The sequence below is a fragment of the Dromiciops gliroides genome, chromosome 4 (assembly GCF_019393635.1).
Source record: "Dromiciops gliroides isolate mDroGli1 chromosome 4, mDroGli1.pri, whole genome shotgun sequence".
Classification (NCBI taxonomy): Eukaryota; Metazoa; Chordata; class Mammalia; order Microbiotheria; family Microbiotheriidae; genus Dromiciops; species Dromiciops gliroides.
The window spans coordinates 72,623,593-72,638,508 of NC_057864.1; the positions used below are offsets into that span (position 1 = coordinate 72,623,593).

The following is a 14,916-nucleotide window of genomic DNA, read 5'->3' on the forward strand; positions in this document are numbered from 1 at the left end:
GGTGAGGCAATTGGGGTAAGTGACTTGCCCAGGGTCACACAGCTAGTAAGTGTTAAGTGTCTGAGGCTGGATTTGAACTCAGGTCCTCTTGTCTCCAGGCTGGTGCTCATATCCACTTCGCCACCCAGCTGCCCCCCCCCTTTTTTTAAAATAAAATGCTGATCTAGTCTTATTAACTGGATAATAATTTGATAAAATCCATGCAATTTTAAGTTTAGCCCTATAGTGGAGCCCCCTTACAGTCCTACATCAAAATAGAAGAGCAATTATTAAAAACTGTAGATTATTATCCTTGACCAGTGGGTAACTTAAATACTTTATTGAATGGTTACAGAAAAATCTTTTTCAATATGACCAAATGCATTGGTACCTATATATAAAAACACTTTGCAAATCTTAAAGCAGCATATAAAGTTAGCTGTTAATTATTATCATAAGTGAGAGCTTGAAGGAGAAACTAAATAACTACTACTGTCATGTACCCCAGTAAGAATTGATGACTGACTGACAGAGTAAAGCATAATGCTGTGATGATAGTGTGTTATCTTCTCAAAAGATGCTCCTTTATCTAGAATAACAGCACTGTATCAGCCAACAGCAATAGAAGTCAGTCTCACATCAGCTAATAATGATAATAATAATAATAATAACAGCTAGCAGTTATATACTGCCTTAAGAATTTGCAAAAGCAGGGCGGCTAGGTGGTACAGTGGATAGAGCACTGGCCCTGGATTCAGGAGGACCTGAGTTCAAATCTGGCCTCAGACACTTAACACTTAACTAGCTGTGTGACCCTGGGCAAGTCACTTAACCCCAATTGCCTCACCCCCCGAAAAAGATTTGCAAAAAGGCTTTATAAATATTATCTCATTTATCTTCATAACAACGTGCTAGTAGGTGCTATCAATTATCCCCATTTTACAGTTGAGGAAACTGAGGCAGAGGTCAATTGATTTGTCCAGAATCACACAGCTAATAAACCTCAGGCAGGAGTCAAACTCAGGTCTTCCTGACTCAGGTCCTGAGCTCCATCCACTGCAATATATAGCTGCCTATAATAGAACGGCAGAAGAATCTTTAGAATTTCAGTTCCTAGCATATGTGATCCATGTACTAATTATAGCAAAATTTCAGTGTAACAAAATAATTTGGAGAATCCTTCAGAGTTAATGTACATACTTGTGCTGCATAACTTTTTTTTTTCAGTGTGGGACCTCTATCAGCCAATGCAGATTATAATCTCTCTCTGCCTTAGTTAAACTGATTTTGTGACTTGCTGTGGCCAAAAATGTTCATCACCTAATTGTTAGTCTTCTGGTGATAAGCCATTCTGTGCTGATCCTTGGGCAGTAAGCCATAATTGGCATCTTGTAATTAAAGCCTTTATAGATTAGTAGAGCATACTAAAGTTTTTACTCCATTAGTATAGCTTTTGATACAAATCCAGTCAATTTTATTCAGTGACAAAATATCGGAATAGAACTTTAGTTGATATTTGTACATTTTTGTTGCTTTCTCGTTAAATAATCAGTGTGTTTGTCAAACGCGTTGTCTGAACTTAAATGCTAACAGCCTTTTCCCCAGATTTTAAAATTGAAGTATTTATTTGTAGCTATCTTGCTATTTTGTTGTTGTTGTTAAGTGTTAAGGAAAATTTGAATGATTAATTTTGCCCTACCCACAAGTTCTACTACCTATCTTCAAATGTGTATAAGCATTTCTACTTGGTGGCACAGTATCCAAAGTTCTAGGCTTAGAGTAAGGAAGATTTGAATTCAAATGTGGCCTCCAAGACTTTTTAGCTGTGTGATTCTGGGCAAATTACTTCACCTACGTCTGCCTCAGGTTCCTCACATGTAAAATAGGAGTAGTGATACCACCTACCTAGGGTTTTTATGAAGATCAAATAATTCAGTATATATTAAGTACTTTGTAAACTGTTAAAAACTATATAAATACTTGTTATTGTTGTTGTTATTGTTATTTATAACTCAAATTCAAAATACTCCAAACCAGGACGGTTAAGTAATTTGCTTAATGTCACAAAAGGAATAAGCATAATAGACAGCATTTGAACCCAGATCTTCTGACTCCAGAGGCCTTTCCACTGTACCATGCTACCTCCCCATCAACTAAACCTTAAAATGCTACATTTTCTCATTTCTCTTTTAATCAAATGTGTGAAAAGGCTCAATAGGAAAGATAACAAGAGTATCTCAGCACTATGGAAATGAGTCTTTCCACCATAGTAAAATTACTTTAAGGACTGACTGAAATCAAGCTCAAGGCCAGGAATTGGGGAAAAGCTTATAGTGAGTTGGCCAATCAGCAGGCTATATCAAGTAGCTAGGGCCTCAGCGTGGTAGCAATATTGGAAGAGAGAAGGGGGCATATGTGAGAGATATTATGAAGATCAGAATAGCAGGACTTGACAACAGATTTGATGTGGGCTGGAGAGGGCTAGTGAGAGGGTGAGGCACCAGAGACGGCAGCTGGGTTTTGAGCCTTGGGGACTGGAAAAGATGGTGGTGTCCTTAACAGTAAGAGGGAAGTCTGGGAAGTGGAGAGCTCAGGGAGAAAGTTCAGTTTTGGACATGTTGAATTTAAGATGTGCAATAGGCAGTTGGAGATAAAAAAACTAGAAGGACTAAATAAGTAGATCAAAGAATCATTAGCATAGACAATCATTGAACCCTTGGGCCTGTGAGAAAATAATGGCTTTAGGGACTCCCAGAGGCCCCTCGCTCTGGGAGAGGCTAATACTGGGATCAACTGGATTGACTTTGCTGATTAACTCTCTTAAAGTTGACTTGATTGAAACCACACCTACCTGAGAGCCTGGCCTTCAGGGGGTGTGTTCTCTGAACTCTGACCTTGACACATTCTGCTCATGGACCTCCCTCAAGTCCAGTGAACCAATGGATTTGGGTGATGCTGGCCAATTAGCTTTGAGTAGTGTGGAAAGGCCACCTCTCCTCTGAACCCAGAGGAAGCTTCTACTTCTGAGAGAGTGCTCCTTGGGACCAGCTCGGTGGACTTGGAGAAAGGAGGAAGGCCAGGCTGAGCTCTATCTCCCCTTTAGGCTAAATAGGCCCTTTCTTAACTTTCTGAGCCACGTTTTCTCTCTTTACTTATGTTTGGTATGCTTTAATAAATGCTTAATGCCTAAAACTGGTGCTAAAGCTTCTAATTTATAAGTAGCAATATATATTGAAACCCCCAGCTAATTTTCCCCAAACTTGGGACAATAATAAGGCAACCACATATAATTGTTGTTTTTGTTTTTTGTTTTTTGTTTTTTAGTGAGGCAATTGGGGTTAAGTGACTTGCCTAGGGTCACACAGCTAGTAAGAGTTAAGTGTCTGAGGCCGGATTTGAACTCAGGTACTCCTGACTCCAGGGCCGGTGCTCTATCCACTGCGCCATCTAGCTGCCCCAACCACATATAATTTTAAATGACACAGTTCTCTACAATATAGGTACAACTTACCTTCCTAGTATTATTTTACATGACTCTCCTACACATCCTCTTAGGGTGACTTACAGGCTTTTCCTCCATTTTGTCTCATATCCTTCCATCTCCATGTATTTGTGTGATCTATCCACATTCCCCTTATACCTAATCTTCACTCCCTTCCTATCTGCCTACTGAAGAAATTCTTCCTTCAAATCTCAATTCAGGGGCCAGTTCCTCCAAATCCATTTAACAAACATTTACTAAGCCCAGCCTATATGTGAGGCACTTTATTAGGTGCTGGTGATACAAAGATAAAAAGCAAATAAACCCTGTCTTTAAGGAGTTTACATTTCTCCATAATAGCATGGGGGTTGGATTAGATAGAACAACTCTGGTCTTGTTATCCTATTCTGTTATCCAAAGATTGGAAAATATAAGGTAATTTGAGGAGGGAAGTGAGACCAGAGAAAACAGCACTGACTTCATTTTGAGGTGGCTCTGATCTGAACCCTGAAGGAAGCCAAGGACTCCGAGGTATTAGAGAGGTGGGAGTCTCTTCTGCCCATGAACAGCCCATATGAAGGTGTGGTTGTAGCGATGCAGTGTTCCAGGTGGTAGGCTATTTGTCTAGAATGTAGAATGCATTCTGAGGAAGAAGTTAACATGAACTAAGCCAATCAAAGGTAGGTTGGAGCCACATTGGTATGGAGCTGAAAGCAGTCTGTCCTGAACTCAGTTTTCCTAGCTCCTTCCTTTTTTCTATAGTATTGTGCCTTTTATTTACACATGGATGTGTCAGACCCCCTGTACTGGACTGGTGCGATTTCTCCCCTTTGTATCTCCAGCACCTCACACAGGATAGGCACATGTTCATATAAAGGGTATGTGAGTATGGGTGTCTCTGTGTGTGTGTATGATATATAGATATATATAGATATATATATCACTCACTCACACACACACACACACACACACATAAAAAATTTTTTAATGCTGTATAGTCAAGTCAGTTATCTGTGCTATAGAACTAAGGAAGTGGTGTAATTGGTACAGAGCCTTCCTAGAAGGGCTTACAAAAAATTCATCACCCTGAAGCCAGCTTGGTCATGAATCTCACGGGAAACTTATCTGAACTGGTCTTTAGATCATCATTGAGTCTATACTCAAAGCCTTTGCAGGGCTTGCATTCCACCCACCATAATATGAACCCCAGATCAATCATCTCTGTGCTATAATGAAGGAAGGAAATGAGCACTTATTAAGCACCTACTATGTGCCAGTCACTATGCTAAGCATTTTACAGATATCCTCTAATTTGATCCTTAAAACAACTCTGGGGGGTAGCTGCTATTATTATGCCCATTTTATAGTTTTGAGGTTAGAGAGAAGTCTGGTTACTTACTCAGAATCACACGGCTAATAAGGGTCTGAAACTGGATTTGAATTTTGGTCTTCCTGACTCCAGGCACCACCTACCTGCCTCAATGAAGTACTAGAATAGCGCTTTAAAGATAGTACCTGGTAAAAATTCATACAGAAAAACCAAGGTGCTTGATAGTTTCTTTTTTTCTTTTCTTTTTTTTTTTGTGGGGCAGTGAGGGTTAAGTGACTTGCCCAGGGTCACACAGCTAGTAAGTGTCAAGTGTCTGAGGCTGGATTTGAACTCAGGTCCTCCTGAATCCAAGGCCAGTGCTTTATCCACTGTGCCACCTAGCTGTCCCCTGATAGTTTCTTAAATGCTAATGATTAATGCAAACTTTAGCATTAGCTAAACTAAAAGACATGTTATATTTGGTTTGAGAATGCATTAAATTGTTTGGGGGGACCTTTTTTGTTTTTGTTTTTAGCCAATCACCTTTGTAATGTCATTTTCCCTAACTTAATATTAAATTAAAATTTTAATGATTAAAATTAATCTGCATTTCCTGAGTGCATTCAGGCTGTTCAAATGGAAAAAGAATGTGCTAGGCATTTGGAAACCAAATTTGAATTTTAAATTTCCATAGATAATTCATAAAGCAGATAGTGACAAACATGGGATAAGTTTTGTATTGAGTTATATATTTTAGGATTAAAAAAAGTTTTGAGTTGAGGAAAGTAAATGACATGTATTTAATGTTCCCCTTTATCAGCATAGACTTGCTCCTTTGCTGTTGTCCTTACTTTGATTTTTCATCATGGTGTAAAGATGTAAAATGCCCACAAAGTGTAAATACTGGCATGCCTTGGAAAGGCTTTGAGCACAGGACAGCAAAGCCTGTTGTCTAAGGGCCAGACTGGCAAAGAGCAGGGCAGTTCATCTCTAGAAGACTGGCCTGCAGATTGATTGGGGGTTGGGGGGGTGGAGTGTGAGGGGGAACCTACAGCAAGGTTTAAACATAGTATTAAATCACAGATTTTTTGACATTAAATATTCTTTGACATGTAACGAATTGAGAGTTGGTTAGAAATGAGTTCAATATATGTGTAGTATATTTACAATTTCTAATCCTTTAAATGTATTTCTCCCTATACTTGTAGCTAATGAAGATTCTGACATTCTCTCTGACCTTCGTAGACCACCTATTAAAAGTCCAGGATCTGGTAAGAGTTTATTTTCTTTTGTGTTTCTATAGACCCATTTATTACCATGGTGATTTTAAGACTAAGAAAAAAATATTCATCTCTACTAGTTATCTTGCTAATGAAAAACAAAAGGCTGAAGATTTTGTTTTAGAACCCTAAAATTATTTTATCACAAAGTAATCCTCTATATATGTATATATACATATGCATCTATCTATCTCTATTTGCTCCATGTATTTTATGGCTAAAACTTTTCATATAATTGTATTAGCTCTGAGTTGCTTTCCCAGGGGGTGGGGAGAAGAAACGAAAATATTCCTTATGAGCATATATCTCTACTTAGTATCAGTGTATTGACTGGCACCTAAGAGATGTAATGGTCGCATTGTGGCTATAATAATGTCCACTGAATTGACGAAAGGCACTGTACGCCCCTCCTGGGGATTTCCACCTCTGTCCCCCTTCCCTTTTTTCTCTCTTTAAATTGGGAGTTAGCTCCACCATTTTTGGTTTTTAGGAGGACACCACTTGAAGTGTCCTTGGTTCCTTATGCGTGAAAATATGTGGCTTTCTTCTGGGTTCTAAAGATTTTTTGCTCTATGTTGCAGATTACTCCTCATTTGGGACAAATGGAAATACTAAAATGAAGGAAACAGGTTAGTCACCATGCTTTTAACTTGTTCTTTGGGAAAGTTCTGATTTGGGGCTATACGAATATAAATGAGGTTTGGGGGCTTAACCTACCACGAATAATATATTCTCTATCAAGACAATGTCCTGATTTGAAAGTTTCGGTTTCAGCCTTACAAAATAGGGCAAGTTTGAGGTAGCAAATTTATTTGCTTAAACTATTGTTTCAACTCATGAGTCCATACAAAATTTTCATCTTTTTTAGTCTTTTTTCAAATTCACAGTATTGAGGAGAAGGATGGGTAAATTACATGACTATGAAAAAGATCTAGGAGCTCAATAGGCATCTATTGATAGAAGCTGCATCCAGAAAAAAAAAAATGCCAGTATGATTTAGTGGCACATTAAAAGAAGTTTAATGTCCAGAGCAAGGGAGAGGGCAGTCCTGATGTGGCCTCCCCAGTCAGGCCCCATTTGGAGTACAGTAGGCAGTTCTGGCACACATCTGACAGGGCTTTTGACAAATTGAGACACAACCAGAGGAGGAGAGAGAGAACGGGGGCAACTAGGTGGCGCAGTGAATAAAGCACCGGCCCTGGATTCAGGAGGACCTGAGTTCAAATCCAACCTCAGACACTTGACACTTACTAGTTGTGTGACCCTGGGCAAGTCACTTAACCCTCATTGCCCCACAAAAAAAAAAGGAAGAAAAAGGAGAGAGAGAGCAAGCAAGATAACGAAGAGACCAGAAACTGCCATTAGGGTTAGTTTAAGGAATTTGGGGCATATTTAATCTGAGGAAAAGAAGACATGGGAGAGGGAGGCAGGGATAGAGGGAATCTTAGGTTTAGGGTTTGAACTTAAAAGGGCATCTAGTCCAACCTTCTTGTTTTACAGATGAAGAAACTGGGGCCCAAAGAGGGGAAGTCTGTCTGAGGTCAATTAGGTGAAGACAAGATTCATGATTTGGGCAGGAGTTTTGGACTAGCCGACTTCTTTGATCTCTTCCCAATTATAAGTCTGTGCTTCTTTGTATCACACCAGGCCACTTGCATTGAGGTGAAGCTGCTTTCTTTCATTGGGGGAACTGCTAGGCCACATTAGTTTCGATTCTTATCATGGAACAGCTTAATTTCGCAATGAGTCACAAAAAGAAAGGGTTGGAGCTTTTTTTCTTTAAGAGGCTGTTCTTTGGTACTAAGCCCTGCTTAGAGTTGAACAAAAGTGTCAGTTTCTTCCACAATTGTCCTCTCACAGCTACTGAGCATTGAAAGTGGCTCTAGGGCAACTAGGTGGTGCAGTAGATAGAGCACCTGTCTTGGAGTCAGGAGTACCTGAGTTCAAATCCGGCCTCAGACGCTTAACACTTACTAGCTGTGTGACCCTGGGCAAGTCACTTAACTCCAATTGCCTCACTAAAAAAAAAAAAAGAAGAAGAAGAAAGTGGCCCTAGCATCAAACCAATTTATTTTGGAGTTAAGTTGGAAAGACCTCAGAGATCATCTATTCCAGGGCCCCTATTTTGCAAGTGAGAATTTACAAATAGGGTTTAGTTTTTAAACTATTCTCTACAACCAAACCAAATATGTCACTATTTAAAGCACTAAAGTAAAACTCTTGTGTAGGTGTCACAGAAGTGGTGCCTTCTGAATTGATGGGGCCCCAGTTTCAATGCAACTGGGAATCTGTAATAGGATCATTAAGCTTCTGTGGGGAATGACTTCCACAAATCCTCCCACTTTTTTTCTAAGGCAGGAATAGCAGTGAGCATATCTTGTAGCTCTCATTTTTAAGTAACCTTCCTAACTGTTTCATGTTACTTCCCTTCACGTAGTTGACCACATGTAGCTAGACTGGACTGATAATGGTGCTGGACTTAACAGGCCTGCTTCCCTTTGTCGTCTTCCATTTGTATAGGCTACTCTAAGGGCTCTGAATGTTCTCCTTTATCTCTATTATTCAGGGTCTTCATCCTCCTTTAAGGCTGATTTCAGACAACTGTCTTTCTGTCACATCTTCCCTGATTTTAACCCCCAAGTGAACATTCTCTCTCCCTCCTCACATTTTCTGGGAGCACTTTTTTATCTGAGTCTCCCTTTTGCCTACATCATATCCTGACCTACTTCCCCTGCCACACCCAATAGATTGTAATCTCCTTATGGGCCAGGGCTGTCATTTTAACTCTACCTAGCTCAATGTCTTATTACCATAGTAGGTATTTAGTATGTTTGTTGATTTTGAATTATCTGCTCTGATAGAATAAGGGCAGTAGGTCATTAAACTTGTGAGCAAAAATTCATTTGTATGAATGATGAAAATATATTCAGATGCAATTAAATACATCATAGAGTTTGAGTTGAAAAGTACCTCAAAGATCACCAGAACAAGCATGTCCTCTAGGCCATCGAGATACCAGTCAGCCCAATAGACCTGTGCCTGAAGTCTGGGGGTGGGGATTTGAGACCCCCTCCCTTCCAGTTTTTAGTAGGTCTCATTATGACACAACTCCTAAGTTGTCCACACAACCATGGGACTTCAGGGGTTCATCTGATTTAGCAGAGTGTCTTTGACAGTGATTCTTTGTGTAGAGCATCATGATTGCCTTTATGATATCATTCTCATGTACTTGACCCCTAGGCAAAACAGGGACCTGAACTAAGCCTCTCTTCCCCCCACCCCCTTTTTTTTTTTGTTTTTACGGGGCAATGGGATTAAGTGACTTGCCCAGGGTCACACAGCCAGTAAGTGTCAAGTGTCTGAGGCCGGACTTGAACTCAGGAACTCCTGAATCCAGGGCTGGTGCTTTATCCACTGCGCCACCTAGCGCCCCCCCCACTTCTTTTTAAAAAATTTATTCATTTACTCATTCATTCATTCATTTATTCATTTGGGGCAGGACAATGAGGGTTAAGTGACTTGCCCAGGGTCATACTGCTAATAATTGCTAAGTGTCTAAGGTCAGATTTGAACTCAGGTCCTCCTGAGTCTAGGGCCAGTGCTTTAACCACTGAGCCACCTAGCTGCCCCCTCCCTTCCCCTTTTTGACCTTCTTTCTCCCCTTTCAGTGCCCTCTCTCTAGCCTCTGGTGGAGCTAAAAAGACATTACAATGAAATTTGAGTCATTTGCACATAGTTATGGGGAATTTGGGGGGGTTACAAATTCTTAACTATTACTTCTCAAACAGATGATCTTCTTAGACTTGTTTCAACACTAGGAATATACCATAATCATCTATGACAATGAAGGATGAATCAAAATGGATTACTGGAAAAGATAATTATGAGTTAGACTCATGAGGTTAAAGATGGAGATAGCTAAGTGGCACAATGGAAAGAACACTGGACTTGGAATCAGGAAGACCTGAGTTCAAATCCCGCCTCAGATACTTACTAGCTGTGTGACCCTGGGTAAGTCACTCTCTTTGCCCCTGCTCATTTGTTTTTTGTTTTTTGTTTTTCTGGTGAGGCAATTGGGGTTAAGTGACTTGCCCAGGGTCACACAGCTAGTAAGTATTAAGTGTCTGATGCCGGATTTGAACTCAGGTCCTCCTGAATCCAGGGCTAGTGCTCTATCCACTGCACCACCTAGCTGCCCCTGTCCCTGCTCATTTGTAATGTGAAAATAATAATAGGACCTACCTCTCAAAGTTCTTATGAGTTCTAGTGAGTGAATATTTATAAAGTATTTTGCAAACCTTAAAGCAGTCTATGAATGCTAGGCGCTATTATTATTATCATATCCAAAAAGTCACCATTTCCTAATCTCTTTAATCATTGTAAGTCATCACCATAAGGATACTACAAGAGGCTAGAAATCTTCTTACTGCCTATTCGAATTTAATTTCTTATTTTAAAAAATTTTTCTTACGACAACTGTTAATTCTCTTTTGTCAAGAACATTTTTTGTCACCAAATAGTATTTTTATTTAACAAAGCTTCTGAATGATCATAAGAAGAACCAATTTTTAATTCCTGTATTAGAAAAGCAAGTTGAAATATAGGAAGCTGAAATAGCTGTTAAAGAAGTAGAATTGAAACTTAGATTGAGAAGTTTCCAATCTGGTTCACTTTTAAATGTTTATATTTGTCAATGGTTTTTGTAAATTTCATTAAATCAGATATCGTTTGAAACCTGCATTAAGTCTGAGCTCTGACCCCAACCTTAGCCTGTTGGAAGATGCTTTTCTCAAGTTTCTGACCACCAGCTCCTGTTGCACAAAAGCCTTAAAGGCTTTTGACTGTATTTACAGTCAAAACTCTCCTTTCTACCACTATTTGTAATACGGCTTTATAGCAAATGACCAAACTGTATCCATGAGTTGCTATATCATGACCCTAAAATTACAAAGGGGGCTTTCTCATACCAATTCCAGAAATACTTCTTGAAGACCTTTAGGAGCTATGAAATATGAGAAATTAATTCATTCTTTGTAATGAGATAGCATTTTAAATTTAGCCATAACAGTTTTAGAAATTAATTTTGGGCATGAGAGTCTCTATCATATTCAACTTGGAATTTTTATTTACTAAAATAGGATTTCTAACCCTATTAAAATTTAAATGGCTTATTTAAAAAGTAGGTAAGACCAACTAAATAATTACATTGCTAAATAACCTCATTCACTACCTGTTCTCAATTGGATACTCTGAGAATACCTAATTAAACAACTGTTAGAATGTAATCTCTTTGAGACTAGGGATTGTTTTTGTATCTTTGTATTTGTATTCCTAGCACTTGGCATATAGTAGGTGTTTAACAGGCACTAATTGATGGAGTATTTGAACTAAAAAGCAGTGTGAGTTGTTTTATCTTTTTAAAAATGTATTTTAAAAATATGGTTCTTTTACTTTCAGGCACGAGCAAAGAAGTATAAATAGTCTGGAAAAACATTTCCCCTTGGAGGATTTTAAAAATTTCTATCAATGAGGGGTAGCTAGGTGGCACAGTGGATAAAGCACCAGCCCTGATTCAGGAGACCTGAGTTCAAATTCAGCCTCAGCCCACTTGACACTACTAGGTGTGTGACCCTGGGCAAGTCACTTAACCCTCATTTGCCTGCAAACAAAATCAAAAACCCAAAAATTTCGTCGATGATCATCTACTCTTGGTTGATTTTCTAGTATCATTAATCTTCACTACAAGACAAAGCTCATTAAATGTACAGGATTGGGGAATAAATATATTCTGAAAGATTTAATTATAAAACAATGCATTGGGTAAAAGAGCTTTTCTTAGCTAAAATAGAATACATCATTTATGGTTGCTGGTTTTTTGCATATTAGTTAAGTTCATTTCTCTTGGTCAAATAAGTTTATCTATCAAAAAATCTAGAGAGAAGTATCTGACTTAATTTGATCTTAGACTGAAACTTGCCTTTACTCTTCTGTCTACCTTTGTGATGCATTAATTGATTGCAGTTACAGTTTTATCAGAAAAATTAGTTCTTTTGATCAATTGTCTAGTTTTTTTAAGTCTAACTCGTTTATGCCTCAGTTGTTGTTTAGTCAATCAGTAAGTTGTGTCATTCTTCATGACCCCATTTGGGGTTTTTCTTGACAAAAATACTGGAGTGGTTTGCCATTTCCTTCTCCAAAGTCATTTACAGGTGAGGAAACTGAGGCAAACAGGGTGAAGTGACTTGCCCAGGGTCACACCAGTGTCTGAGGCCACATTTGAACTTGGTCCTCCTAACTCCAGGGCCAATACTCTATATACTGTGCTACCTAGAAGGCCCCCCCAAAATACAGCAGCACTTATTCTTATTCCTTAACTTTATGCTAATTATTTTTCCCTTTAGTCCTTCAGTTTCTTATTTGTAATCAGAAATTTAGCATATCAGTAGAAATTGCCAATGTAGCAAAAATTTCTGTCAAAGTCATAAACATCCCTCCAGGGAGATTTCTAAAATCAGCCAAGTATACATCTAATAATAATAAAATAATAGTCAACATTTATACAGGGTGGGCCAAAAGTCATGATGTTTTAATAACTTTGTGAAAATTATTTTTCTTTATTTTTCATACTTAACATAAATTCATTTCCTATATATAGTATATGATGCTATAGTATTGTAAATTAAAAACAAAAAATAGAGGAGTTATTAAATATTGACTTCATGACTTTTGGCCCACTATAAACTATGTGCCAGGCACTGTTGCAAGCACTTGACAAAGACTTAAAACAACCCAGGAAGGTAGGTGCTATAACTATCTCCATTTTACAGATGAGGAAATTGAGACCAACAGTACTCAAGTGACTTTTCCAGGGCTGCACAGCTAATAAGTATCTGTGGCCAAATGTAAGCTCAAATCTTCTGACTTCAGGCACCCACCACTTCTGACTTGTGCTACGTGGCAAAGATATCTGAAGCAATTCTGGAGAATGTTAATCGTTTATCCAACTGAAAATGTTGGAGTGATTAGACTCATTATTTCTTCCTTTTCAGTTTGCAGAATTGTTACTAATCTAGGTATAATTACAACTGGGTTTTTTTGGCCACTGGAACTACATACATCTCAAAGGTGATTTTCTTTTCTTCCCCTAGGAGTCACCAGAATGCAGAAGGGTGATTTATCTGAAGAAGGTACTATCCTAATTCATTTGTCTGATTCAGCATTTGTTACCTCACAAGCAGTTTAATACTGGTTATAAGTAAGATTACACTCAGAGACTGGGCTAAGATGGCAAATAGAATGATCTTTGGGGTTGACATTCATAGAAAAAGGATAGTGAGTGAGTGTCTACACAGAAGTGCTTGCACTTCTGTGTAGACATACTTTCATGAGGTGCAGAATGAGCAGATTATTAGAATAGTTTTTAGGGATTAATAGTTACCATTCTGTATATATATAGTGTCTTTCTCAAAATGAATTATTTCTGGGAAACCAGAAACTCTTGGTATATTCTAGATTTGATTACTGTAATTTTTAAAATCATATATTCCAAGGTTTCATATCATTTCTGTTTTTAAATAAATCAGAAGTTATATTTAGTCTTCTGAGTCCTTCTTTTCAACTTTTCAACCAATCTGGATTGGTCAACCCACAACTGGCCCTGTTAGAATCTCAGTTATAATATTGAACTGTAGGGGTTTTGTTCTCCTAGCTCACATTTCTAATACCTGTGTCTATTTGCTCTCTCTGTGGTTTTCATGGTATGCTGTTATGAAGTTAATCTTTTTAGATTTGTCTCTAAATGTTTGTCAGGTAATAGATGCCTCTAGGACCACAAAATGGTGACTGGCTATGTGTGGTTAGCCCATTCAAAATAGATGGCAAGGGTACAGACGGCATTTGTAAACCACGTCTCATGTGTTCTTGTTAATTAAAAAGTATTAACCTGTAGTTCAAATTTAAAGCACTGAGGGGTTTTTTTGAAATTATAAATATCATTTTTAATTTTCTATTGATATATTTTGCTTTTTTTATATCACCATGTCTAAATACATCTGTCCTCCATTACTTCCCAGAGTGCTATTTCTTGTAACAAAGGAAAAAAAAAAAGGAAAAGGAAAAAAGCACTTCAGAAAAACCATCTGACCCATAGTTCCAAAGTATTTTGCAATTCCATATCTATAACACTGAGATCTTTTTGGTGAAAAAAAAATAGTTGATATACGAAACTGTAACAACAAAAAGCATAATCAATAAAAGGGCATTCTACATATAGCATGATTTAAAAATAGGCTTTGACTAAATGCCTCTGTTTCCTAGAAGCATGATCAAGTCAAGGCTTTTGAACATTGGACTGTAAGACCCTTTCTGCCAATAATTCTTTAAAACAAACTATTATACAATTCCAGGGGAGACTGAAGAGGAGGAAGCAGAACACCACAACGTCTCTGACAGTGACGTGAATCCTCCCAGCCATAGCGATGAGGATTCTACTAAGTCAAGAGGTAAATGACAGTTTCTGATTATATCTTGTTGACCTTTTTCTAGAGAGTGTATAGATATTTGGTAAATTTGTATGAAAAACACTGTGGTATGAGCTTTGCATGTTAAATGATCACTTGTTAAAAGTTTTTAGTCCATTTATATTCTGTAGTAATTGGATGAGATGAATCATAATGTTTGAGCAAGTTAACCAATTTTTAGCCTACTTTCATCACAGGATCATAATGTTAAAAGGACCTTCCCTGGGGCAGCTAGGTGGCGCAGTGGATAGAGCACCGGCCCTGGAGTCAGGAGTACCTGAGTTCAAATTCCGCCTCAGACACTTAACACTTACTAGCTGTGTGACCCTGGGCAAGTCACTTAACCCC

At 38.3% G+C, this 14,916-nt stretch overlaps 1 protein-coding gene across 1 annotated transcript in view; it reads left to right on the top strand.

Moving 5' to 3' along the window:
- The window catches only part of TOR1AIP1 (torsin 1A interacting protein 1), a 38,830-nt gene that overhangs the window by 7,649 nt on the left and 16,265 nt on the right, over positions 1-14,916 (top strand). Inside the window, 4 exon segments of the mRNA XM_044003761.1 lie at positions 5,978-6,040; positions 6,631-6,678; positions 13,198-13,236; positions 14,455-14,550. Coding sequence (XP_043859696.1) covers positions 5,978-6,040; positions 6,631-6,678; positions 13,198-13,236; positions 14,455-14,550 — 246 coding nt within the window.